General features: G+C 34.2%; 1 protein-coding gene across 1 annotated transcript; it reads right to left on the minus strand.

The window, feature by feature from the left end:
* Window positions 1-3,914: 3,914 nt before the first annotated feature.
* Window positions 3,915-24,263, minus strand: spz4 (Spaetzle domain-containing protein 4). The gene is made up of 4 exons (XM_089632963.1): window positions 23,858-24,263; window positions 5,747-6,900; window positions 5,370-5,531; window positions 3,915-4,419 (listed from the first exon to the last, which is right to left on the minus strand). Exons 1-4 carry the CDS (start codon window positions 23,930-23,932, stop codon window positions 4,173-4,175), a joined length of 1,638 nt encoding a protein of 545 aa, XP_089489089.1. The 5' UTR covers window positions 23,933-24,263; the 3' UTR covers window positions 3,915-4,172.
* Between the last annotated feature and the right edge of the window lie 3,550 nt (window positions 24,264-27,813).

A 27,813-nucleotide genomic window follows, 5' to 3' on the forward strand; every position in this document is an offset into this window, starting at 1 on the left:
ATGTTGTAATGTATTATTTCCTCGTCTACCAATGTACCAAATCTGATGAACACCGCTAACCTAACTAACAATGCAATGCAACCAGACATACTGCATTTTCAATAAAACACTCATGTTGTAATGTATTATTTCCTCGTCTACCAATGTACCAAATCTGCTGAACACCGCTAACCTAACTAGCAATGCAATGCAACCAGACATACTGCATCTTCAATAAAACACTCATGTTGTAATGTATTATTTCCTCGTCTACCAATGTACCAAATCTGCTGAACACCGCTAACCTAACTAGCAATGCAATGCAACCAGACATACTGCATCTTCAATAAAACACTCATGTTGTAATGTATTATTTCCTCGTCTACCAATGTACCAAATCTGATGAACACCGCTAACCTAACTAACAATGCAATGCAACCAGACATACTGCATTTTCAATAAAACACTCATGTTGTAATGTATTATTTCCTCGTCTACCAATGTACCAAATCTGATGAACACCGCTAACCTAACTAACAATGCAATGCAACCAGACATACTGCATCTTCAATAAAACATTCATGTTGTAATGTATTATTTCCTCGTCTACCAATGTACCAAATCTGCTGAACACCGCTAACCTAACTAGCAATGCAATGCAACCAGACATACTGCATCTTCAATAAAACATTCATGTTGTAATGTATTATTTCCTCGTCTACCAATGTACCAAATCTGCTGAACACCGCTAACCTAACTAGCAATGCAATGCAACCAGACATACTGCATCTTCAATAAAACACTCATGTTGTAATGTATTATTTCCTCGTCTACCAATGTACCAAATCTGATGAACACCGCTAACCTAACTAACAATGCAATGCAACCAGACATACTGCATTTTCAATAAAACACTCATGTTGTAATGTATTATTTCCTCGTCTACCAATGTACCAAATCTGATGAACACCGCTAACCTAACTAACAATGCAATGCAACCAGACATACTGCATCTTCAATAAAACATTCATGTTGTAATGTATTATTTCCTCGTCTACCAATGTACCAAATCTGCTGAACACCGCTAACCTAACTAACAATGCAATGCAACCAGACATACTGCATCTTCAATAAAACATTCATGTTGTAATGTATTATTTCCTCGTATACCAATGTACCAAATCTGCTGAACACCGCTAACCTAACTAGCAATGCAATGCAACCAGACATACTGCATCTTCAATAAAACATTCATGTTGTAATGTATTATTTCCTCGTATACCAATGTACCAAATCTGATGAACACCGCTAACCTAACTAACAATGCAATGCAACCAGACATACTGCATTTTCAATAAAACACTCATGTTGTAATGTATTATTTCCTCGTTTACCAATGTACCAAATCTGCTGAACACCGCTAACCTAACTAACAATGCAATGCAACCAGACATACTGCATCTTCAATAAAACATTCATGTTGTAATGTATTATTTCCTCGTATACCAATGTACCAAATCTGCTGAACACCGCTAACCTAACTAGCAATGCAATGCAACCAGACATACTGCATCTTCAATAAAACATTCATGTTGTAATGTATTATTTCCTCGTATACCAATGTACCAAATCTGATGAACACCGCTAACCTAACTAACAATGCAATGCAACCAGACATACTGCATTTTCAATAAAACACTCATGTTGTAATGTATTATTTCCTCGTTTACCAATGTACCAAATCTGCTGAACACCGCTAACCTAACTAACAATGCAATGCAACCAGACATACTGCATCTTCAATAAAACATTCATGTTGTAATGTATTATTTCCTCGTATACCAATGTACCAAATCTGCTGAACACCGCTAACCTAACTAGCAATGCAATGCAACCAGACATACTGCATCTTCAATAAAACATTCATGTTGTAATGTATTATTTCCTCGTATACCAATGTACCAAATCTGATGAACACCGCTAACCTAACTAACAATGCAATGCAACCAGACATACTGCATTTTCAATAAAACACTCATGTTGTAATGTATTATTTCCTCGTTTACCAATGTACCAAATCTGCTGAACACCGCTAACCTAACTAACAATGCAATGTAACCAGACATACTGCATCTTCAATAAAACATTCATGTTGTAATGTATTATTTCCTCGTATACCAATGTACCAAATCTGCTGAACACCGCTAACCTAACTAGCAATGCAATGCAACCAGACATACTGCATCTTCAATAAAACACTCATGTTGTAATGTATTATTTCCTCGTCTACCAATGTACCAAATCTGATGAACACCGCTAACCTAACTAACAATGCAATGCAACCAGACATACTGCATTTTCAATAAAACACTCATGTTGTAATGTATTATTTCCTCGTTTACCAATGTACCAAATCTGATGAACACCGCTAACCTAACTAACAATGCAATGCAACCAGACATACTGCATCTTTAATAAAACTTTAATAATGTTGTAATGTATTGTTTTTATTTTTCACTGTTAATATTACATTGTTATAAAAGTAACAAAGAAAACTTTAATATATTATTACATATATATCGTTAAAATGTCAGAAATGAAATATTTTTTTTAAAGAAAAAATTAACAATGATTTTTTAACAAATTATTTTTCATTGTTTTTACTAAATGAGAAGCGTTTTCACAAAGAGAAATATCAACAAAAACTTTTATTTTTATTGATTCAGTTTTAAGTGGCTTCAATCGGGGTCGATATTTTATGATAATCTTTGAATGCAAATCAATTAACTGTTAAACATGATGAATAATAAGAAAACTTAATTAATTTGTGAAAAGCCATCTGTATTTAAAAAGAAGTCGAAAATGTATAAATTTTAACAAAAGAGAACAAATATCTACTATATATTTGAAAAAAAAAAGTTTTCACAAAGCTTACTAATAGGTACATTTTAGTACTTCAATAAAATTATGGTTTTTGATCTACTGTTTATATATACATACATATAAAAAATGCAAAGTAATATCTAGGAATCAATAATGATAAGGAATCAGAAATAAAGGTTTGTGGTCTACTCAGATACATTGAAATAAGTCACAAATGGCTCTTTTACATTGTATACCTAACCTAGATGTCTCACTTTGTGAATCATTTTCTATAATACATGTTGCAGGTTGTATAAAGCATATCGATTTTAGAAAATCGGAATTAGGCATTAGCCATCTGGTAGATATTTCTCTTTGTGCTCCTGTGCTCCTCAAATAACATGTTTTACTATAAAATATCATTCAGATGTTTAAATCAATGGTGTGTTATTCACATTCACTAGCCTTTGTACAATGATAATTCTACGCTATAGTCATTAAATTACATCTTAAAGTATTCTTCTAATCAAATATAAAATCCGTTGATATATTTTACAAAATCCTACTGTACATGACAAAACTATTTACACACCTTATATTACGAAATCCTACTGTACATGACGAAACTATTTACACACATTATATCACATTACACAATGATTCCAATAAAATATTTAAAAACTTAAATTGTAAGAATAATTCTCATCAACAGTTGGAGCTGGCTCTTGGTGCCTAGTAAAAAAACTTATGTTTCTTGCATTGTTTTTTCTCATTTCTAATCATTTATAACAAAAATTTCTTCACTTAAAATTAATCAACAATAATGCTACGTATTTATGTACAAAAAAATAACTTTACATTGACAGTGATGAAACAAACCCCCTTGAGGTTGTTGAATCAACTAAATATTATTTTTTTATATACACAGAAGGAATGGCCTGTTTTCTGTTTGCTCCTATTATTAGTCCCAAAGAGTTATTACAATAGAGCAGACAGTCCCTATGATATGTCGCATAACATCGTGTTCCAATCTTCGGTCAGGAAGAAATCCACTTTCATATGGAAAGTAGTTCCATCGGCCTTTGAAAACTTTTTTTACGCAACAAAGCATTGTATTTCGATATATCAGAGTAAACTGTGGTCGATGGTTGCTGGTTGTTGGAAGAACTTACCCCCAATTAAGTGGACCACTTTTTTCGCTGTGTCTCATCTAATTATATACATCTATGATTCATATATATCTATATTATATTTTAAATATATCTCCATGATTCCATTCCATGACTCCTGATGGATGCAGTAGATAAAATATTATACAACTCCTGAATTAATTATTCGTCAGCATTAATTGTGTACCAATCGGAAGCAGCTTGTTGGTACATCTCCTTCTTAACACTTTCATCCATCTCAGGTTCGATGGAGCGGGGACTCCGGGATGTGACTCTGAACTCCAGGGGCATATCATAGCACTTGCAGACGCAGCAAGAAGGAAACCGGAACCAGTCTGAGAAAATTCCTCTACATTCATTGTTTGGATCATACGCCAAAAGTCGATGCAGTCTGTATTGTTGCTCGCACCTGAAATTATTATAAGTATTGAATTCATGGTATAAGATAGGCCCCTGTGATCCAAAGCCCTCGTTTTTATCATATCGGAGATGGGCAATGTTTATGAATGTGTATCCCATTACATGCTACAATCCTTCCTAACACCTAGTTACACAAACTCTTTAACACGTCCAAATTGATAGACTTCCCATGAAATCTGGGTATCATTTCGTCGAGCTGAAGGCAAACCACATGACCCATATATTTGGCACCAGGAAGGTTCGAAAATGCTTTGAATAAACTAATCAGATATAAATTGACTGCCGAAGAAAGCACATTGAAATGACCGGACTCTGCGCAGAAAAGTAAAGTTCACTAAACTAAGGCAAAGGTTTACAGCGCAGTACATTGTGGGAGTTCTCTACACAGGATCTGAATATTCATTTTTAAATGGACTGCCCGGCGTAGCAACACTAAAAATGAGTGAGGTGGGTAAATTATAACACATTTGTAAAAGGGTCTTACTAAATAGTGTAATGACACCTTCAATTCTGTAAGTAAGCAAGCCCAAACTTTTGTTTATCCGATTTGGGATTTGTAATTAGGTTTTTTACGTAGCCGGCAATTTACATGCTATTGTAAAAAGGGCTGGTAAGCAGATTTTATTTTTGAGGACTGGATAATGGTATTACTGTTATTGAAAAATCACAGAAACGGAGACGGTCTCTGCGCTCGATGCAACTTGGTTTATTCCCCTTTCCCTGATTGGTTGGTCTATCAATTTAAATGTCTATGGGTGGAAATGACTTAAAAATTTCATTGGTACGACAATGGAGTGAAGATAAAATATTGTGGCTTTCATTCAATGACTAAGAAAAAATGCTTTCATTATTTTAAAAATATATTAGGAATCGAATCCAAGTGAACGGAACAAAGGTAAGATTTTAAGCAACATTTTAAGATAAGCAACGTTTTTTAACCTGCATCCATCCCGGCAGAACATTTGTTTGTATTCATTGGTACATTTCTCCCAATGCACATACTGCTCAAATGGATAAAGGTTCAATAGTGCCAGAACTTCTCCACGTGTATTGTTGGCCCAGAAAGGAGCCACTACTTCTTCTTTGACTGGACAGGCATTTCTGAAAACATAAAAAATATTTAATTAGTGAAATCTTCATTGCATTCATTTAATATTTGTAAGATATTCCATTTAACCCTGGCATGGCATGGCATTCTAGTTGACATAATTGTTTAAGATCGATTTGTTAACATGTATTTCTTTGAAATAAATATTTGATTGAAAAAATTTTGTATTCTGAATCAATGTATTATTATATTACTATCGTAGACTCACACTCCTCTCAGTTTAACGATTGGCTTTGGTTCTTCTGGAACGACATCTTGAAATAATTGTCCCTCCATGTTCGTAGTCGGTACACTTGAGGTTGCTCCAGTCAGTTCTGCTTTCTTGTTTTCACTCGCTTCACTTTTCTGGTCTTCCGTTCTATCGATTGAAATCTTTTCACTTTTGATACTTTCAGAGAAGAGCATTGTAGGTGGAAGGGTAGACATTTTATCCATAGCAACTGGTTTCCAACCCCCATTTTCTTCCTCGTTATCACTAGGTGTCATATCTGCATCATAATCTTGGGGAAGTGTTGTTTCTTGTGAAGTTACGTAATTCGATGTAGTGGTATCGATGGGAGATGATTTGGAATTTGAGGTTGGAGTACTGGTAGAAGTGGACGTTGAGGTAATGATTGTGAGATTTTTGGGAGCAGCCCCGTAGTTTGGATAAACGCTATTTGTTTCAATGCTTTGTTTGATTGCTGCTTGGAGTGAGATGATTTCTGGTTCAAGTTTATTAGTTTCCAAACTACCATTTGGTTCAACATTTAAGTTAATTTCATCTTCGAGGATTGATGTTTTATAAGACGATAACTTGAACTTTTCTAGTTCCTCTTTTAATTTAATGCTTTCTTTTGTAGATTTTTCAATAAGAATAAGTTCTTCTTTCTTTTGTACGGGGGTGTGTTTTTCTTTTTCCTTGGTAGCTTTTAATTTAGTGGAAGTGGGGGTGGTTTGTACCGGTCGGAAATGTGGGACAGTATAAGACTCGCTTGTTCGACTTGAAGGTCTTTTAGAATACAATTGCTTTGTGTTGATGATGTCGTGATCTTTGGAACTTCTGGCAAAGGATTCATCTCTGCTCGGAGTATCGTACTCAGATTCTGAATCTATGTCGTTGGTTTCTATTTCTGCCTTGAGGACTGATATGTGCCGTTGGTCACCGTACATTCTCCGCATGAGGCCTTGGTTTTCGTGAACGAACCTGCGGACGGCGTGCCAGGGGTAGCCGGCCCCGGGCAGGTTGCAGTAGGACTGTTTGTTGAGGTCGCAGGGAACGGAGATTGGGGCGTGTGCCCGGGCTGACCGGTAGGGGCGTGTGCAGGAAGAGGAGTAGTCGTAGTTGAAGCTGGTGACTCCGTGTATAATCAGCCAGCCCACCTAAAAAGACAATCATTTCCTATTTATTATATGTTCTTGATTGGTAATCTTATAACATCCAAGGATCAGTAAATAAACACAATAAGTAGGTACGTTTTTTTTAAATGACAAATCTTATTTCTTAGTAGCTGTACCCCGCCACGTATTGCTGTGACTCATTATGTCTGTGACAGAGAAACAATATCGCGTGTTGCTTTTACGTTTTTTAAAGCATGTTTTAACTGTCGCAGGTGACATCTATATAGTATGGGTATATAAAAACACATGCGTATTCGAATGAAACGTTGTGTAAAAATTTCAAAGCAATCAAGATAGATAAATTAAATAAACAGTTTCTTAGATTTTATTGTTTCTTTATTTTGATGATAATAAAAAATAGCAAGTATTTACCGCTACAAGAAAAACGCATTTTACTGACAAAAAATATTAATTTGATTTATTTCGCAGTTATGGCTTAGGCTAGCTTTAGACTTGTAAGTTTTTTCGTAAATTTACGACTTCTAGCCAATGGGCATATTGGATTTTCAAAATGCAATATGCCCATTGGCTAGAAGTCGTAAATTTACGAAAAACTTACAAGTCTAAAGCTAGCCTTACAATTAATTAATATTACTTATTAAGCAACAATTGAAAACTCATAAAAAGTAGGTACCTGCAATGAAGAAGAAAATAATATTTCCAATTACTATCCTCACATCAAGGCATACCTTATTCTTAAATAATCATCTGAAATATCTTAGTGAAAGTGAATTCCAAGAATGTTAATTCCTGATAAAATATTGACACTGTCTGTGTCGCTGGCATAAATAAATGGTCGCTGGTCAAGTCACCAAATTTCACGAGAATAATAATAGAAATTGTGCAACACTTTCTGCTAACAAACCAATTTCCTAAATATTTCAATGACAACACAAATCCGTGGTACCTACCCAACTACAAAAATTCAAACGTTCGAAAAAATTCAAATGTTCGAAAACTCGTGTATAGTAACGACGATGGTCCTAAAATGCGTGCATAAGAATCTTCCTTCTCAAACGTCTTATTGAAAACGAAAAAGACAGAAGGTACTAGAATGATGAAGTCACAGACGACCTCTCTCTGGGACTACTTTAATAGCAGAGAAACTGTAGATAATCAGATACATAGTTTATAGGCATTGTAAGTATATTATATAAAGAAATACAAGCTGAAAAAGATTATGAAATGTTTAACCTTAAAAACACTAGACCCTTTTTTAATGAAATCAAAAATGGAATCAAAAATGAACTCGAACTTGTTTCAAGGGCAAGCGATTCTGTTAAAAAAAATGTACGCACTTTCTCAAGGCATACACTTTTAAATCGTATATCAAACAATTCCAGCTGGGGCGAAAAAAAAAACGATTAAACTTTACTTCAAACTAATTTGGTTGTGTGGTATAATATTGTATGCATTTGAAAAAAATCAGTAGGTATACAAAATATAATACGTAATGAATTTTAAAAATTTTCAATTATCTTTGAAATAATCATTAATTTGAATGTCTATATTTTTGGTAGTACTCCAAAAATTATTTAATGTATACAACTCAAGATGATACTCCATCCCTAAACACGAGTTATGGTTAGTACACACGCAAAGCTCACATCAACAGATAATATAAAGCACAATAGCGCTCGCCATACAATCCCATACAGACCCGACACACGTAAAAAGATAACGCGCTATAAGTGTGGTTCTGAACTTCGCTAACCGAATTTATTTTACGTAACCGCTCCCGACGCGATATTTGAAAAGTTATGCGTCCCCCTCTCCGCCGCAAAAAGGAGAGGGGGTCATTTTAATTACGGAGCTACCAACTAAGTTCCGTGTTCCCTTAGTAAAGTTGTCACTTTGACAGATGAAATTATGTTCCTCGGCCGCTCTCGAATTCAACTGACCCCCTCTCCTACCATAGGTACAAATATTTGATAGCGTCGTGTGTCGGTAGAAAAGATGATGCGTTGTACATTAACTTTTGATGTGAGCTTTGCGTGTGTACTAACCATTATTCTCAATAGGGAGGTATTAATTAACTTCAAGAAACATATATTATATATTTACCCTTAGTTAAAAGAAACATAATATATTAACAATATATTTCGGAGGCAAAAAATAGGAAAATAATTTTTATCGTAGGTATCCGCACCTTTTTTATTTATCAAAAAAATATACGTACACAATATATATTATGTACGTATATCTTTTTGATAAATAAAAAGGTGCGGATACCTACGATATAAATTATTTTCCTATTTTTTGCCTCCGAAACAAAATATAATTATATATATTTAATAATACGTACCTACTTACAACTTAACTTAGATACTGACCTAAAATAATAGGTCACGGTGAGCAATAATCACGGTGAGTAGTTTTCACGATAGATACGTATTCTCAAAATGAAATTTTTTAATAATTTTATTACATAAAACTGACATTTTCAAATACCATCGTCCGCATTAACAGTGGAGTCAAAATCAATAAAACAACTAAACATTTTCGGCTTATTAAATTCCAGGAAGTGAAATTAGTAGATAATATTTAATTTGTGCTAAGTACCCACAAAATAAAATATATATAGGTAAGTTTTTTTTTCGAAATAATAATCACATAAAAAGCATTAAATAAATTGCGTTGATTAATTAAACTTTATCTTATGCTGAGTATGTATTACTTCAGTCGGTAGTTTTGATAGTGGAAAACTTTTTTTCTTGATCAGTGTGTAGTCAAACAAAGCGTGTAAATGCGTAAAAAACTTAACCTTATATAGGACAGATAAAAATAGATACCCAGTAAAAAGTTATATAACTATTCGCTGAAGTTAAACGTTGAAATCACTCTAAAAACTTAGTGATACTCAGAGATGTGCTTTATTTCAAATAAATCCATTTCAAATGGAAATGCAAAATGCAAAATGGGTATTTTCCATTTTGCATTTTAAATGCTTTTCTAAAAACCATTTTGCATTTTACATTTTAAATGCTTTTCTCAATGCATTTTCCATTTTAAATACTTTTTTGCAACATTCTTCCTACTATCTCCACTCATCTTTTTTCCTAAGCCCCAAATATCAGTCGGTCCTCAACCTTTTTTTGTTATTTGTTTTTGGGGTGTTATGCCGTGTTTCGCTAACTCCTTCTCTAGCCAACGTTTCGGACAGCATTGCAGTGTCCATCATGAAGGCAGATGTCTCCGAAACGTTGGCTAAAGAAGGAGTTAGCGAAACACGGCATAACACCCCAAAAACAAATAACAAAAATACTTTTGGCCCTGAAAATCTTAAATCATATTTGGTCCTCAACCTCGCTATGAGATAATTTACATTTGTCAAGTTGCTCCCTGGTAGGAGCCCTGGCAATTGAGTGATACCATTACAATAAATACTGATCAAATACTGAACATGGGGCCATGACGCTGTAATATTAAATGTTAGATAGCGGTTTTTACGTTGGCAACATTAGTCCCGCGCAATTTTTTTGTGGTTTCATAATCTGTAGTCGTGGTGTTTTTGGATTTACCATCATGTAATATGTTTGTTCTACATTGATGTCCATTATTAATTGACAAAATTGTTTAAAAATTCTATAATTATTTTAATTGTTTGACCTAAGAAACCATTTTGCATTTTGAAAATAGGTATTTTGCATTTTGCATTTGAAATGCTTTTCTAAAAACCATTTTGCATTTTCAAATGGAAAAGTTTTGACCCATTTCCTTTTTGCATTTCAAATGGTTTTGGGTACCCATTTTGCACATCTCTGGTGATACTATAGTGGTTTTTTTTTGTTGTGTTTAGTCGCCTACATGCAATCCTGTATAGTAAATCCTAGACATTCTAATGATATTCATGATTTCACTTTAAAATATTTACGTCATCTTTCTCCATGAGTCATGCGATTTAATAATAATAATATGAGAATAATTCAAATGCCAGCATCCATAATCGTAGTAGAATAAGCTCCATTTGATGGATAATAGTCAAATCATAATTCACTGAAGATTTTCCGTACGGTGGCGGTTCTCGGAAACTTCAAACATTAGCCTGAAATTCTTATTAAAAAATACATTTTTTTTTAAAATTTTGTTTGTTGAAAGTAATTTGAAAGTTTGAACTAAAATAAATGGGAAACAACTATCTATATCTTTTGTTATTAATAATTACTAGTACGTAATGTAAAAATAAAAATGGCCACAGACAGTCTCCTTTATAAATAGATTAGTTTCAGGTTCTGTATAATAGAATATACGCGATTATGGCCATTCGAGTCCATGCGTGCCCGAAGTGGCCTAGTAAAGTGCCTAGGCAAATGGATATCGGTTCTAGGAATAACTAATAGCAGCTGAACTTTCACTGCGTGACATTTTTGTTCATACAAGGTCAACGTGTGCTTTAGAACGCGTCACTTGTTATTCCGCTCGAATCGTTGGACCGACTTTTCAATAAAATTTCTCCCGCGCCATAAAACGGCAATGGCGCTGGTAGAGATGTAGATAGATATCGGTAGAGGTGAAATTGGTAGGTAGGTACCTAACCGTTTCCCGTAAAGAAAGTAAGTGGGGTCCATGGGCGCAGGCGGTGGGCAGATACGTAGATACTTAGGTTTGATGCACTCGTATGATATTATTACATTACGAACTTAGCATCTCGATTCTCGCGGAGAGATCGCCTGCCTTTCATTATGCGAGATAATTCAACAATAAAATTATAACGTTCCATTACTGCAAGCCTATGCGAGCTTGCGCACGTATGTTCTTGTAAAAAGTAGGTACCTACCCACCATTTTACACACATACTTATTTCACGTGTACCTACCTACGATGCGCTTTTCTTCAAATTACTTGGGCAAATGATGTGAATGCGTTTTATAACAAACTCCAAACATTTTTTTATAAACGAGTTACTGTCAGGAAAGATATCATTAATAATCACACATATGGTTCCATCATAACTCCTCAAAATGACAATTCAAGGTGACATAAAATCATTAAAAGTGACGAAACAAATTTAACCTAGTTTTTGTTTCATCACTTTTCATAACTTTATAATACTTTTTATATGTGTGTTTAATTGTCATTTTGATGAGTTATCCGGTCACACCGTTCCTAACATATATTTTTTTTGCTTTTACTACTTCTATCTCCTGGCGAAATAGATTTTTCATAGATTTTTAATAACAACGAACAATGGAAAATTAATTCATTCTCACTATAAAAAATAAGTTTATATAAAATATTTGTAAGCAAATTATGAATTTTTTAAATAAACTGGTATTTAAGATAGGTAAGTATTGATTTAAAAAAATTAACTGGAGTTCGTTATTCTGAAGGTTTAATTCGGTACCTAACTATTCAAAGGCTTTGCAATAAAACCGTATGTAAGTAAATATGTAGGTACCAATGTAAAAATAATAAAGAAAGAAGGCGGTAAAGTAATTTGGGATAAGTGAACAGTGAACACAGGTGCTTGTAAGCAGTCCCTGGGAAGTGGGCCAGTCCACTAGTGATAGTGTTGGACGGACAGACTGGAAGATCGCCTCCGGACAAGAGGAGCATCTTAACCACCAATACCTACTCCTTCTGCCTATCATTTGTGGTGATCTTCCATGTGTATTTATTGCATCTCTTCAACAGGCACCAGAAACATTAAATCCAATTTACAATCGCATCATACGAGTACAACGGGATTGTGAAGATATTATTGATCGGTTTATTGTCTCGATGATCGCATTCAAACAAAAGTGTTCGGCAATCAACAATCAACGCCCAGACCGACATCTAAAACTAAAGAAACACGACATAAAGGGAGAAAGAAATATTAAAAAGTTGTTTGCATTTTTAAAATAAAAATGAAAAGTATTTAATTAGTGATTTTAATTAAATAATAATTTTAATTAGATGAAAGAAATAAAATATATAACCTTCTGAAAATAATTGTTAACGGCCATTGCCAGCAGAGAAAAGTGGCAAATGAATTATTGACTTATTTTACAATATACTCGTAGATAGGTACATAATACATTTTACTGTATATTTGGGAGGTGGATATGGGTACCGCTGCCCCGGGAACTACCCGAATTTCTACCGATTTATAACATATGTTTGTTGAAAACTTTAAGTTTCTTTTTTGAAGATAAACATTTTTAGAAGATAATATCCATACATTTGTAAAACCGAATCGGTAATTATATGAAATTCCCTGGATAGAAAAAAAACGTTAAAACACATTTTGTTCTGTTATAATAGGTATGAAATAATTCACAGGGTATTTATGCAGGCAATTTATGAATTTGTCGAGAGATTTTTGCTGTATTGTAAACGGATCGTGTTTTATTAAATATTTTCATAATTATTGTTGCTCAATTATAATCGGTTTTTTTTATTCGTATTTACATATCTCCCCTTTCAAACCATTTTCTTCTTCTTTTTGAACGCTTACTACGGAGCCTTCAAAATAAACTCTACACATCAACCCCTAAGATAGCATAAGCCTTCTTAAAAGAAAATTTGCTAGGTAGTTGGTACTTGACTGATTTTTTTAGGTCAGGGCTTCAGGGCTAATAATTATAGGTACGTAGTTGCAAAGTTTAAAAAATCGATGTAACGTTTAAACTATATTATATTATATTAGATTACTTCGTGCATGTTAGTATCTATATTTTCCAATATTCAATAGGAAGAGATACGTAATAAAATACATCTGAAAGATAAGCCAATTCAGGAAGTTAAAAATTGTACCCACTTAGTATTTTTTTGAAAAAAAATTTGTACTGTTATTTTTCCCTCGTGGCCTATGTCATATTTAGGGATACTTTGAAGAGAACGTCTTCAACGATGGGAAGGTGTCTGACAGGATCTTGAAAAGATCCGAGTTTTAGGAGGGAGGAAACACAAAAGCTGAAAAATCCCACTGCTGACAACAAGATCGAGGCATATAAATGATATGCAGGCATTACATGACGACAAATAATACCTAATATTAATTACATTAATATGTATTATAATTTATAATCTAACATGGTTCATCTGTTCGGTACCGATCTATGCTAATTCCTTTTATTTAAACACATCTGAAATAAGTCGATAAATATCAAATTCGTTTATGTCCAACATGAAATATTTAAGATTTTTGTTGCTACTCATTTTATGTACGTAAACATGGAAATACTTTGTGTACGTGATAAACGAATTTAAGTCCGTATTTTGAATGAAATTGAATAGAAAATGTTAGTTTATTTCACAAGTGCCTAATTCCAAGTCATCGTGTATATTATCAAGGACGCCATCACAAGTCTACATGACATATTTTGTCAGGCTGAATTTTTGTTTTGAGAGCGTGTAATAGGTTCTGCCACACGTACATTTAGGAGCGGCGGTACCACGCGCCGCTCCAGGCCGCCGCGCAGAAAAGTATCACAACGAACTGGGCTCTAAACCGTTACGTTACTCTCGGACTTTACTTTTCTGCGCGGTGGCCTGGAGTGGCGCGTGTTATTTTTAATAATTATTAGCTAAAACAAATAGTTAATGTCAAAAGTGCCTTTGTCCAGATCGAAAACCTTTTTTTAATTATTTATAAGCTATTTGAAATACAATTAAAAAATTACTGATTTCGTTAAAAAAAATGTTGTATTAAATTTCATCTTCCAAAAAAATCCATTAGCGTGAGATAAATGATTGTAAATTGAAAATGCTAGTGAAATTGAACTGACTTAGGTTTATTTGATAACCATCGACACAAATATGCTACGAAGAAGTTTGTCATAGATTGCACAACAATATTCCCATGTTAATCTAATGATACAATGATAGTAATGATTCACATTCCATCCGACTTCATTAGAATAAGCGAAAGTTCTCAGATAAAAACCTGAACATACGGTGCTCCGAAGGTAAAGGTCTACGCCGGTCTCCCGGCAAGGCTAGGTAGCTAGGTCTACAACAGGTAGCCACCGTGGCCAGGTCGCCGCGGACCTCCGAGGGAACCAATCTTACTTTTGACCGTGTCCTTGGTCGCGTAGAAAGTTTATTAACACTTTCTTTCTCGACAGCCTCGCGTCAATGGATTTCAAATAACAAGTAGACCTACCCACTGCAGTGGGATCACATCAATCTAAATTAATTAATACCGGCTCATGTGTTACGAAATATTCAAATTATTAACCATTTACTAGTTTTGTGTGACTATTTATATTCGTGACGAAACCGTTTGTATTTACCCGGTTGTCGCAATCTTTGAAATCTTTTTGCTTGTTGAACTATATTGAACATATGGAACGAAGAACATGGGCTTTTGCATTAGGCACGGGCAGGTATACAGCTGAAGATGAAAATTATGTTGCATGCTGAAAATAGAAGTGTTGATCTAGAAATCCCTCGTAGAAAGGGTTGCGCCAATTTCATGATGTCCGTTGGAGAGTTTTGTTGCTTCAGTAGACAGATTGCAACTTTAGCAAGATTTTATCGAATCACATCAGAGATTCGAACCCACTCGCTATTGATATGATGATAAGCGTTTTTCGTCTGTATCTACCACTTAGCATCTAGCAAGTTAATCGCCTGGTGATGGTTTCACTAAATAATCTGACGGCGATAACTCAATCTACACAGGTGCTCCATTTCTCTGTGAATGGGAATGATGGTGTCGATAATGACGGAACTTGTTCAATGAAGTGGGCGTGCTGTCTACCGGACCGTGTATCGGATGTACCGACAAGTCTGTACACTGGTAGAGTGTACATGTGGTGTCTGTACCTGTAAGTGTTGAGAGCCCTGGGGCTGTGTTGGTCGCCCACTGGTCTCGCTTGTTCTGGGCCAATCGCTACCTCCGACCCCTGACTCGCTTTGCAATTGTATTTACTTTCACACTAAACAGCTGATGTCATGAAAAGTCATTTTGTCAAATTATTCCATCTTAAATATGTGTGGGATTTATATTTTCCAACCAAAATATCTCTTCAGAACCTTAGTTATCTACCAATTAAAACGATAGCATATTATTTAAATTACATAATTACCTGAAAAGGAAGTGAGTCTTTGAATATATGAAACATTTGTGTAGACTTTTCGTTCGTTTCTCCAAGAAAATCGCTAACCGAATTCAAATGTAAAATAAATAAAATTATGGCTGAATGATTTAGATGTTGAAACGCTATTCATATAAATTCTTTGCAAACTTTCATTTTCACTACATTATTACCATAACGTCTAAATTTGCATTATACGTATATATACCTACTTGTTATTGTATTTAAAAAAAACGTAAAACTTTATGTTACACTTTTTCACGACATTATTAATATTTTAATTTTTGAAACTGTTATTTCGTGGTGGAATTCCATTATAAATATATATAAAGAACACAATTTTAAACTTAAACATTAAAAACAAGTGGAAAAAAGTTTAAAATTGTGTTCTTTATATATATTTACGACATTATTACATTACTACATCATAACTTTACATTATAACTTGCTTGTTATAATGTAAAGTAACGAAAGTATTTTTTTACCTTTGTTTTATATTTTATACATATCCTTTTTTTCTTCTAAAATGTGCGTTCCTATTTATCTAGTAAAATCTGGTAAAAAATAAAGACTTTAAAAATAATAATAAAATCATTTCAAAAGTAGAACAATTTTTCAATGCGTGAACTATGTCGCAAAAACAACAAACAATGAAGATTTCATGCTTACTAAAAATTTAAGTAGAAGAAACGTATCAGGGATCGTGGGCGGTCTTGAAAAGAAAGACTATCAACTAGAAATAGCTGAATGAAGTTTTTTAATGGTGTTTCTGTTTGATTTGTCACCTCTGGGTTAGTCAGGTAGAAAAACTTAGGGCCAGTTGTTTCACAGAATTTGAACAATTAATCAAATTTCAAAAGTAATTATCATGTCCTGTAAAGGTTCTATTTAGGTTCTGTTATTATATCATTATTGTCCAGTTGTTTTAAATAACTGAAATAATAACATAACTTGAATAGAACCCACACAGAACTATAATAATAATAACATATATCTTTACTTAAGAAAGTTTGCACATTACAACTAAAAATGCATAATATGGTGTATATTGTACGTTGATTTGTAACTTTTTTTTATGGTTATAAAATTAACAGAAAAATATAAAAATAATATGATGAATGTACAAAGAAAATAAAAGTACAGTTATATAGTTGAGGTTTATCAAATACCGCCTCACTAGGCTAGCCTGTGTTGAGGCAGAATTAACTTGAAAATTAACTTTGAAATTTTATGAATTGTTAGAATTCTGTGAAATAACTGGCCTTAAATGAAAACGTGCCCCGAACGTTTCTATTTTGATAAATATTCCGAGATATAAAATAGCTATCAATTATTTACAAATTAGTACCTACTGTATTTCAACAAATGTAGCCCTTGAAACACGAAGAGTATTTTAATTGCAGAATATTTTTATTATTATCCGCTCTCATTACAAAGCATAATATTGCAAAAAATACATTTTTTCTCGCAGTCTGATCCCTCCGATCAGAGCAATAAATCTGCGCTTTCTTCGAATTCGCGAGTTTACTTGCATTCTTGTATGTATAATGGCGTCCATGCAAGGGCATTTAATTTATAAAAGTCAGGCAGTCACCGAAGAGCTTCTTCTTTATTCTGTGCAGGCAGTGAATAGTGATGGAGACCAACAAGCGGTTCTCAGTAAAAAGCACTCGACAATAATTAATCAATCACTCGATTAGACCATACTACTTTCGTACGAGTCTCGATTAGTCTCTCGATATAGTCGGCTGGGTACTTGTGCCGGTGCTCTGTGTAGGTCACTCATGTCATGTGTTCGCTGGCAGCGGGTTTCGTGGAAAATCGTCTAAAACCCGTTTTATTTAATGTCACCTCTGGTTTATATACTGGGGAGCATTGTAACCGTGAACCCCGGTGTTAGATGGGTACAAATGGAGTATTGCAATTTTTAAACCAGGAACATTTCCCATGTATCTCAGAAGTGATTTTTCTCAGAATTTTGTTATTTATAAAGCATTATGTGGGTATTTTTACATGTAAGAACGCCAAGTTATATATATTTTATTTTATATGTGCTAAAAGTACAATCATTTTTAATGAATTATTGAGTTGAGATCAAGTATAGTCATAAAATAACCTAACTCCTAACAATGTGAAATGATACAAATGGAGTGTTATCGTTTATGTTTCTCCCTACGACGCTATTATTATGTTGTTTAAGATGAATTTTCTAAAAAAAAAATAATGATTTAGCCTACATTAGCACTATAGTAATTCCAATAGTCATAAGCCGCCACTGCCTATGAGACTGGTTAAATACTGTAAATATTTCAAAGCGAAATTTAATAATGAAAATTAGATTTGAAATAATAGATACGATTCTAAAAATTCATTTTTTTTACTTCTATTTTTATGGACAGTAACTAAATGCGTTAAAAACTTTTATAAACCTAGCTCAACACGCCGCACACTGTAATTTGTATGGACACGCACTAGCACTTCAAGGTAGTCATTATTTCACTGGACTGCAAATGTAGCCAGCCGCACAATATGGGTTAATACAAAGAAAGACAAACATTACCGGGTTACGAAATAACCTGACAATATTTGAAGATCACATACTACCATCATTATTTGTTTTTTAAGGCATACAGAGTACATTGTATTAAAAGTGATACTGATAAGGTATAATAAAATAAACATGGTTAAAGTACCTATAAAATATTAGCAATTTCGCCTGGGATAAGAACGGCAGAGCTGTAACATTCTTATTTACATATTTCGCTTTTAAATCATCTTTAAACGCTTACTACAGAACCTTAATCTTAACTAATGAATATATGAGTATTAATAATTAAAAGGAAGAAATCGTATGGACAGATAAAGTTAAATTTTGAAATAAAGAATTATAAACCGACGATGTTGCTTGTGCAATGATGGAGGACTTAGAGAGCTGAGAAACTCAATTCACGTGGCCTGGATGGATACCAGACCGGGGCCGTAATTATAGGCTTAGGGGGCCCGGGCAACAGATAATAATGAGGCTTCCCTTTTTGTCCCCATCCCACCTCTCTTGTTGATGGGTGTTTTTGATTTTGTGAAGTGAACTTAATTGGTCGCGTTTCCCCATAAAACGGAACTTATTTAAAATGTCATTTATGATATATTATGCTCAAATAATTATTTTGCTAGGCCCTAGTCAAACCAAAAAATTATGGTAATTCTTATCGTTAGGAAAGTCAGATTATAAACAAAAACAAAAAAATCTTTTGAAAATCATAAAACGGAAACCTTTAAGTTGTATCAAACTTAGATCTCAACCAAATGTAATTAAAATTAAAAAAAATAAAATTGTTAGTAATTTGGAAGGACTAAAACTAGCCGCCCAAAACAAAACAGAAACCATTGAACATTTTGATCATAACACCCAGAAATTCATTCGATTGCTCCTGAGAAATAATATCAAAACTCTTGTATTTAACAAAATAAATAAATTTTGTACTTAACAAAATATTTGATTGAGCCGAGAAATATCTTATTTATTTGTTTTTTGCTAACGATGTTTTCCCATGGACTAAAATTCTAAACGTTTTTTTTTAATATGTTTCGATTGGTTCCACGATAACTCAACACAGTGACAATTCAACACACTTTTAAAAAGTGATATAAAGTCATTAGAAACAATGAACATTTTTTTAACCTAACCTAACCTAACCTACTTAACCCAGTTAATAAAGTTTTTGTTTCATCACTTTCCATAACTTTATTTAACTTTTTAAAGATGCGATGAATTATCACTGTGATGATTTATCCGGTCACCGTTTCGATTCAGATTATATTCCATTGCAATAATAATACATTTGTTGCATATCAAACCTTTTTTCTTAAAATGCCGATTTAACAATTGTTGGCCCTCTATTGTTGTTGACAATGGGGCTTCTTTGTTTTCCCCAGAAACACCACAAACTTTTAGGTATTTCGTGTCGTGACACCACTGCTGTAACTTGACGACAGTGAGCAGTAGTCCATTATTATCTCTTGTAGAGTGAAAGTTTTAACGGATTGGTAAGAAGAAAACAGCAAAGAGTTTTTAGATAAAAATGCTTATAGGAACAGCGAAAAAATCGATCTATTTTTGGTTAAAATTTTTGGTCCCCCTTCGCTCCGAGGTCCCGGGCACTGCCCATCCTGCTCGGCAATAATCACGGCCCTGAAAATCATCCACTGACCGGTCTAAACATAACCAGGAATATTTCCCACGAATCTCACGAGTGTCAATTTCATTTTTTTAATATTTATAATGCAGTAGGTATAACATTGAGTTAGGACAACCTGCCAAAGTTATTTAAAAACTGTGAACTTTAATTTATTTCTGAAAGAAACTCAACTGGACCGATTTAAAGAAAGACGATAAAAAATAACAACGCCGACGTTGAGATTCATAATAATGATGACATTATTTAGCCAATTTATGTAACGCCATTATCACATCAAGGACGTTTAACACAGTTAGAAAAGATCTAAAAACTATGATGTCACTTTCTTCACAAGTTTATTATAGTTTTAGAATTAAGATACAATAAATAATAGAAAGTTATTCAATTAACTATAACCAAGTACGACAGTGTCATTGTAATTAGGAAGGAAGTATTTTCGCTGGCCCAGTAATACAATCATATAGCAATCATTAACATTCCACAAGGAGGTATGTGGTATCCTGACGACTGCGAACTGCGACGAATTTGTCCCTGCTGTATTTGGCCAGCCCACTATAATGTAGAAATCGAATGTAGACAGTCCAGTTTCTAAAGAAGTGGGTTGGTACAGTTAGCTGGATTCACTTATGAACATAGCTCTAATAAATGGCAGCAAAATCTTATGACAGTCAACTGTAAAAAAATCTAGTTATGTACCTACTATAAAACATTTAGGAAGTTATCACTTAGAAAGCAATCACCTCGGACATTCAGAATGAATGCAAAGAGTAACAATCATCTTGGTGCCGCTTCTGCGTAAAGCACCCGCTGCCAGTGGGCAAACGCATTCGCTGCCATACCCCATGAACCGGGCACCCCCACCACAAGTCACCAAACATTTGGGGTGAAATATTGCAGAGATGTAGGTTACCCAATTAATGATTCCCATACCCGCCTCTCAAACTGAAATTTTAACGGTTGAGGAAAATATCCTTTTCGCTTGTCCGGCTGCAATTTAATGACGCAGAATCGTAATTTGGGTCTGTTATTTCAACGTTCAACAGTATGCAGCTGAATGTACCTAGGTGTTAGCTGTGACGGTATTGGTAGCTAGCGCCGGTCACAATGCAAATGAAGAACACATTCCCAGCGCTTTCCTCGAAAAAAAAAAAACAATACAATGCAATGCAAGATCACGTCGAACTGTAACATTTCCTTATCATTGAGAACATCCGCGGGAACTGGGAACTAGCCGACATGTTGGATAACTTGTAAAGTAACTTACTGTATATTTTTAGAAACACACAACAACACGAAACATATTTTTCTCACGGTTTATCTTTTTAATCTTTACTCTACATAATGTGATCAAGTCTTTATAACATCTTCGATGGTATTTTTACGAATTACTACCTAATTGTGGTCATATTTTATGACACTTAAATTAACATTTCCTATCTCCATAAATGGAAATGACATTGTTAGCTGTAAATAAAGACGTTGGCAGGAAAAAAAACTTTGCAATTTTCGTGACGCCAGAAGAGCAAGAGTTTAAAAGTTTTTAATGGAACACAAAACCAGATTATAGTTGGCTTGAGTTACCTGTTAAACCCACCTGCGTTCTCACTGAAGTATGAAGCTTTGGGTCAGCTGCTATTTTATCGTCTAAATTGCTGAATATAGTGATTAAACAAATATATTCAGAAATTTAGACGAAAATAAAGTATCGAAAATATTTTATCGTCTAAATTGCTGAATATAGTGATTAAACAAATATATTCAGAAATTTAGACGAAAATAAAGTATCGAAAATATTTTATCGTCTAAATTGCTGAATATAGTGATTAAACAAATATATTCAGAAATTTAGACGAAAATAAAGTTTCGAAAATATTTTATCGTCTAAATTGTTGAATATAGTGATTAAACAAATATATTCAGGAATTTAGACGAAAATAAAGTTTCGAAAATATTTTAACGTCTAAATTGCTGAATATAGTATATTAAAAAAATATATTCAGAAATTTAGACGAAAATAAAGCATCGAAAATATTTTATCGTCTAAATTGCTGAATATAGTATATTAAAAAAATATATTCAGATATTTAGACGAATATATTTTATCGTCTAAATTGCTGAATATAGTGATTAAAAAATATATTCAGAAATTTAGACGAAAATAAAATATCGAAAATATTTTATCGTCTAAATTGCTGAATATAGTGATTAAACAAATATATTCAGAAATTTAGACGAAAATAGAGTATCGAAAATATTTTATCGTCTAAATTGCTGAATATAGTGATTAAACAAATGTATTCATAAATTTAGACGAAAATATAGTATCGAAAATATTTTATCGTCTAAATTGCTGAATATAGTATATTAAAAAAATATATTCATAAATTTAGACAAAAATAAAGTATCGAAAATATTTTATCGTCTAAATTGCCGAATATAGTGATTAAAAAAATATATTCAGAAATTTAGATGAAAATAAAGTATCGAAAATATTTTATCGTCTAAATTGCTGAATATAGTGATTAAACAAATATATTCAGAAATTTAGACGAAAATAGAGTATCGAAAATATTTTACCGTCTAAATTGATTAATATAGAGATTAAACAAATATTGTGAGGAAATTATCGAATTTGATTTTTATTACCGGTTAAACTCATGTCAGCTTCTAAATATAACGAATGAGAAATGCAGCTACCCATATTATTATTATTAAGTGTATTTATTTCATAACAGTAATTTTTTTCGTTTCTGTCTAAACGTAATACGAGATGGATGTAAAACAAACATTATTTATCGACGTTTAAGAGGAGAAGCTACAAGCCAAAAATGTGTACATTTTTGGTATACCTTATATCGTAGGTAATAGGCATTAAAATCGTTTGACAAACGGAGTCTAGTAACGTTCGATTTCAAGCAAAAAACTGGTTTTTATTTATTTTGTAAATAATTTTATAAGAAAGCAAAAAAGTTAATCAAGTGAAACTGTCACAGATAAACTTTTGCTATAATACTGTATTTTTAAAAAGTTGTTTCTTTTATGCGTTCATACATTTCTATTGAAAAAATATTTATTTTAGTAGTTTCAATTTATATTTTTTATTGAGTAATTTATTTTTTATTTGTATTCTACTCAAGCTAAGCGATAGGAAAACCTACAATTTATCTAAAGCATATTTTGTGGTATTCATAATGTACACCAATTCGTTATAAAGATTAATCTAAATAGTGATTTGGCATTAAACTTTTTACACTATTTGAACGTCTTTCCAAAGAAACGAAATCACAAATAAAAATATGTAAGATTAAAGAATCTAACCCAGTTGTGAGAGTTTTAAATAAAAGAAAGCTCTTCGATTACTAATAGATTCATTGAATATCTATGGTTAGTGACACCAGTTTCAAATGTATAAATACGTAAGATTAAAGAATCTAACGCAGTTATAAGAGTTTTAAATCAAAGAAAGCTCATCGATTACTAATAGATTCATTGAATATCTATGGTTAGTGACACCAGTTTCAAATGTATAAATACGTAAGATTAAAGAACCTAACCAAGTTATGAAAGTTTTAAATAAAAGAAAGCTCTTCGATTACTAATGGAGTTTCAGGTTAGTGACACCAGTTTCAAATGTGTTTTAGTATTTTTCAGTAAGTGTGGAATTTCAGGAATAATCACAGTAATAAGGTAGATTTACAAAATCTTAAATATACTTACAATACAGGTGGTCCAAGGGTGCATCGTCAGGGTGGAGTAGCGGGGTGAGACATGTTCACCTCTTTTCTTCTCCATTCTGAAACACACCTCACTTCACACATCCACTAATGCTCTGATTTCACTACACAACTCAAATAACACAACAAATCTACAATCCAAAGGTCCACAACAAATCTGGTAAAGTTATCGTTGAATTTTCCGAACTCCTTTTCACAAACTTCCAAAGAAACCCGAGACGCTTTTCACGAAATGATTTTTGTTAATATATTCACTGTTTTTTTTTTAGTTTTGTTCACTATTTCTGTTTATTTGGTTTGCTAAGTGTCGATAGTTTCGTAAATTTGTGTTGATAATAACAGACGATGATTTTCGTTTTCACTGTAGGTCTCTTGGAGTTGGGCGCGTGTGTCCGTGACAACGGCTGGTGACTGAATGAGCCAGTGCCAGTGAGCCGGTGGGTGACAGTGACAGAATGACATCGCTAGGGCGGCGCGCACTGGTGTGGGGCGGGGGCGGGGGCGGGGGCGGCTGTGGTGGTCGCGGGCGGTGGTTTGCCGAGTGTGGTGATGGTGGTGTCAGTGATGTGGTGGTGGTGGTGTGGTGCGAGGGCCAGGTGACCACTGGAGGCGTCACAGACACTTGCCGCTGATGGCTGATAGTAACCCTTCTTCTTTCACCAAAGTGCGGGCAAGCGTACTTGGCAAAATAATTACTGCAAATCCCTTTCACGTTTTACATTTACAATTTATCATTTTCGATCTTTTATTAGCCTAGGTTGTTTGAACCCCCGTCAAATATCTTCGAGGATCAAATCAATTATTTACCCCATTTTGATTTTTGAACATTTGAGACGGTACCCGTTCTGGCGATCCCGGCAAGTTTCAGCGTTTTGTTATTTGTTTTATCGTAGCGCGGGGTGTGGCGAACCCATCGCTCTGCGAATGGAAACATGACCTGCAATAGCAATCCCAAGCCAAGGTGTGAGCTATCGTGTTCAGGCTAAATGGCTCTGGGAACAGAGTCACGAACGGTGCCTCCGAAATACAGGGTCTCATCTCCGAGTATTTAGACCTTACCCCAGCACTAAGGACTCTGCTGGGGTGAACCTTTTATTTCCCTAGATACTCATGGGTCAAAAGTGGACTCTTCCCCCTTGGAGCCTTCGGGGAAACATTTTTAGTTTAGGTCATCGTGGAATCGAGAGATACATGTGTATAAGGGATGATAAATAAGTTAAAGAGGTCCCCGTTAGTGGAAAGTTTTTATCGATTTATCAATGGTAAATTGACAAAAGCTACTAGTTGCCTAATCTTATACGCTTTTTGTAGGCTTATGAAGATGCAGCATTGCGTATTCAAAATGTTTCCTGTGTGACTCAACCAACTACCAATTGCACCAAACGTGATGAAGAATAATGTTTATATGATGCCTAAACAAATAGTTAGCTAATGCTGGAAGGGATGCCTACACAATAATGAATAAGAATGAGTTGAAAAGATTTGCATGATTGATCTTAAGATACAGTTATAAAACTTTTTTAAATCTTCTTCTTCTATGTTTATGGCCAGTATTAAAAAGTTGCCATACGGTTTGAACCGTACTATACAGCAGAGAGAAAGAGACTAGCGAAGAAATTGGGTCCCGCGGTTACCGTAAGAAAAAGTGTGTGCACTCAGTAGGTCACTCTCATCGCGGAGGCCACCGGGCCCGTCTCCTTCCCCCCCTATGAGAAAACAACGTCTCAGAGAGGGACGACTGTGCATCAACACAGCCTCAGGTGAGATTTCATGTGAGACGTACCGTTATCCGCGCTAAGCAATATGTTGAATGAAGTATCGTGCATTTGGCCTGGTCTCGAACGTGAAAATGTAGGTACCGAAGAAAATACAGATTGCAGTAAAAAGGTTTAATCAATTGTATTATGACTATTTTCAAGTTCTTGCGATGTCTTGTTTCTTTTTGTTGGAGAGCGAAGTTTCTTCTTGAAGATGTGGGTATCAGGTATTGTGGGAGCTTGCCTCTTGTACTGGGCAGGTAATAATAATGATTGCGAAACTCTCCATACAAATTGGATGGATCGAATACAAACTCCTGCGAAAACCAAACACATACAACAAACAGAAGAAAGCGACGGATTAAGAGCAATTGATACATCTTGTTTGGATCTAGTAGGTAACAAACGACATCTCTTAGCAGACGCTAAAGTCAACCTTCCATTTAATTGCTGACCCGTGAAAATATTTTAATTTTAATTTCTCATTTTTTTTTTAATGACACATAACCTATTTATTTATGTTGTTGAATAAACTTTAAAGCTGGCCGAAATAAGAAGTAAAAATTACATGGGATGATACAAGTGGGAAAACCTATGAAAAGTGATACATGCAAGCCTTTAACACCCCCGGTAATTTTAATATCTCTGGACAAGTTCTAATTTAAAGTTTTACTTTTATTTCCACTATTTTAATAATGGTTTGAAATAAACGAGCCGTCACGTATAAATGTCATGCTATTACGCTTGACGGCTTTCACAATTTGATCAAAACTGAAACGGGCCGAGAATCGACGCAGGGACAGTTCAAATGTCAAAAAATCAAAATGGCGTTGATCGTCAATCAAATATGACGGATGTTGAAACACCTTAGGCCGGGAATACATGTCCGATCAGACTATCGGATTGGATGAACCAAATACAAGTCCGATTATTTGTGGTCTCAGTCGTTTCCGAACTGTATAGCGAAACACTACAATCACTGTAAAATGTTATATCTGAGGCGCAATTTATTTACAAACTTTCTCCCAGGACAAGTCCTTTATTTCCCTATTATGGTATTCCTTCCTTGCGTTATACAGGGTGTATCGGCACGTACCCGACAAACTTTCACCAGCTATTCCTTAGCACATTTGGAGTAAAAATATTATGGGCACTTTGCTGTCCGGTAACATTTTTTTTTAATAAAAAAATTATCATTCATATTTTCACCACATGTCACCAATGTTTTATCATTTGTCAAAGTTTGAAAACCCATCTGGCCATATTTTATTCGAGTTTCGTTGAATAATGTACGAACTTACCTACATTGGCGCGCTTTTACAATCACAACGAAATGGGATGGCACCATTCGTCTCATTTTTAACTATTATTATTTAGTGTGTATGAAAGAGCGACGACGCTTTTTGACACACTTGCTAATAACAGCTGTTGAACCCGGGAAACAATGCCAATGACAGTGACGGAGTGTGGATTTTTTTATAATTTTTTGTTTTTAATTGAAGAAAAAAGTTACCGGACAGCAAAGTGCCCATGACATTTTGTACTCCAAATGTGCTAAGGAATAGCTGGTTAAAGTTTGTCGGGTACGTGCCGATACACCCTGTATAGTCGGAAGAAAAAGTCGGACATGTATTTCAGTTGTATGCAAAAGTAGGCAAAACGCGTCATCAGAAAATAGGCCACGCCCTTCCGATTCGGCTGCCTGATCTGACAGTCGGAATGGTTGTGTATGGACTATATCAACAGATGTATAGAACGAAGGTCCAGACTATCGGGTGGAAAAAATCAGACGTATTCCCGGCCTTAGACAAATAGATTGAGTTTACACGTAGGTACCCCACCGACTGCAAAGTTAAACATGTCGATCTGGAGGTACAAGTACAAATATTAGGTACTAGTTGGTGTAAACATTGAAATGACCTATTTACATCGTAATATATATTTACAGTACCTATGTTCATACTACTAGTATCTATCTACTTCTAGTCATTACCGTTTCGCTTTTTCCTCCTGCTTATTCGACCGGTGACAAAGTTTCATTTGCTCTAACGCAATGTTGCAGGAACAAGAAAATTATGTAACGCATTTCTAAGTTCAATAAATTCCATCTAAATCTAGGAATACCTCCCATCTGAGAGAATTTTTTTTTAGTTTTCTATGACGATTTCAATAACAATTGAAT

Source organism: Hesperophylax consimilis, chromosome 1, assembly GCF_061612785.1.
Source record: "Hesperophylax consimilis isolate HC1 chromosome 1, BYU_Hcon_1.0, whole genome shotgun sequence".
Classification (NCBI taxonomy): domain Eukaryota; kingdom Metazoa; phylum Arthropoda; class Insecta; order Trichoptera; family Limnephilidae; genus Hesperophylax; species Hesperophylax consimilis.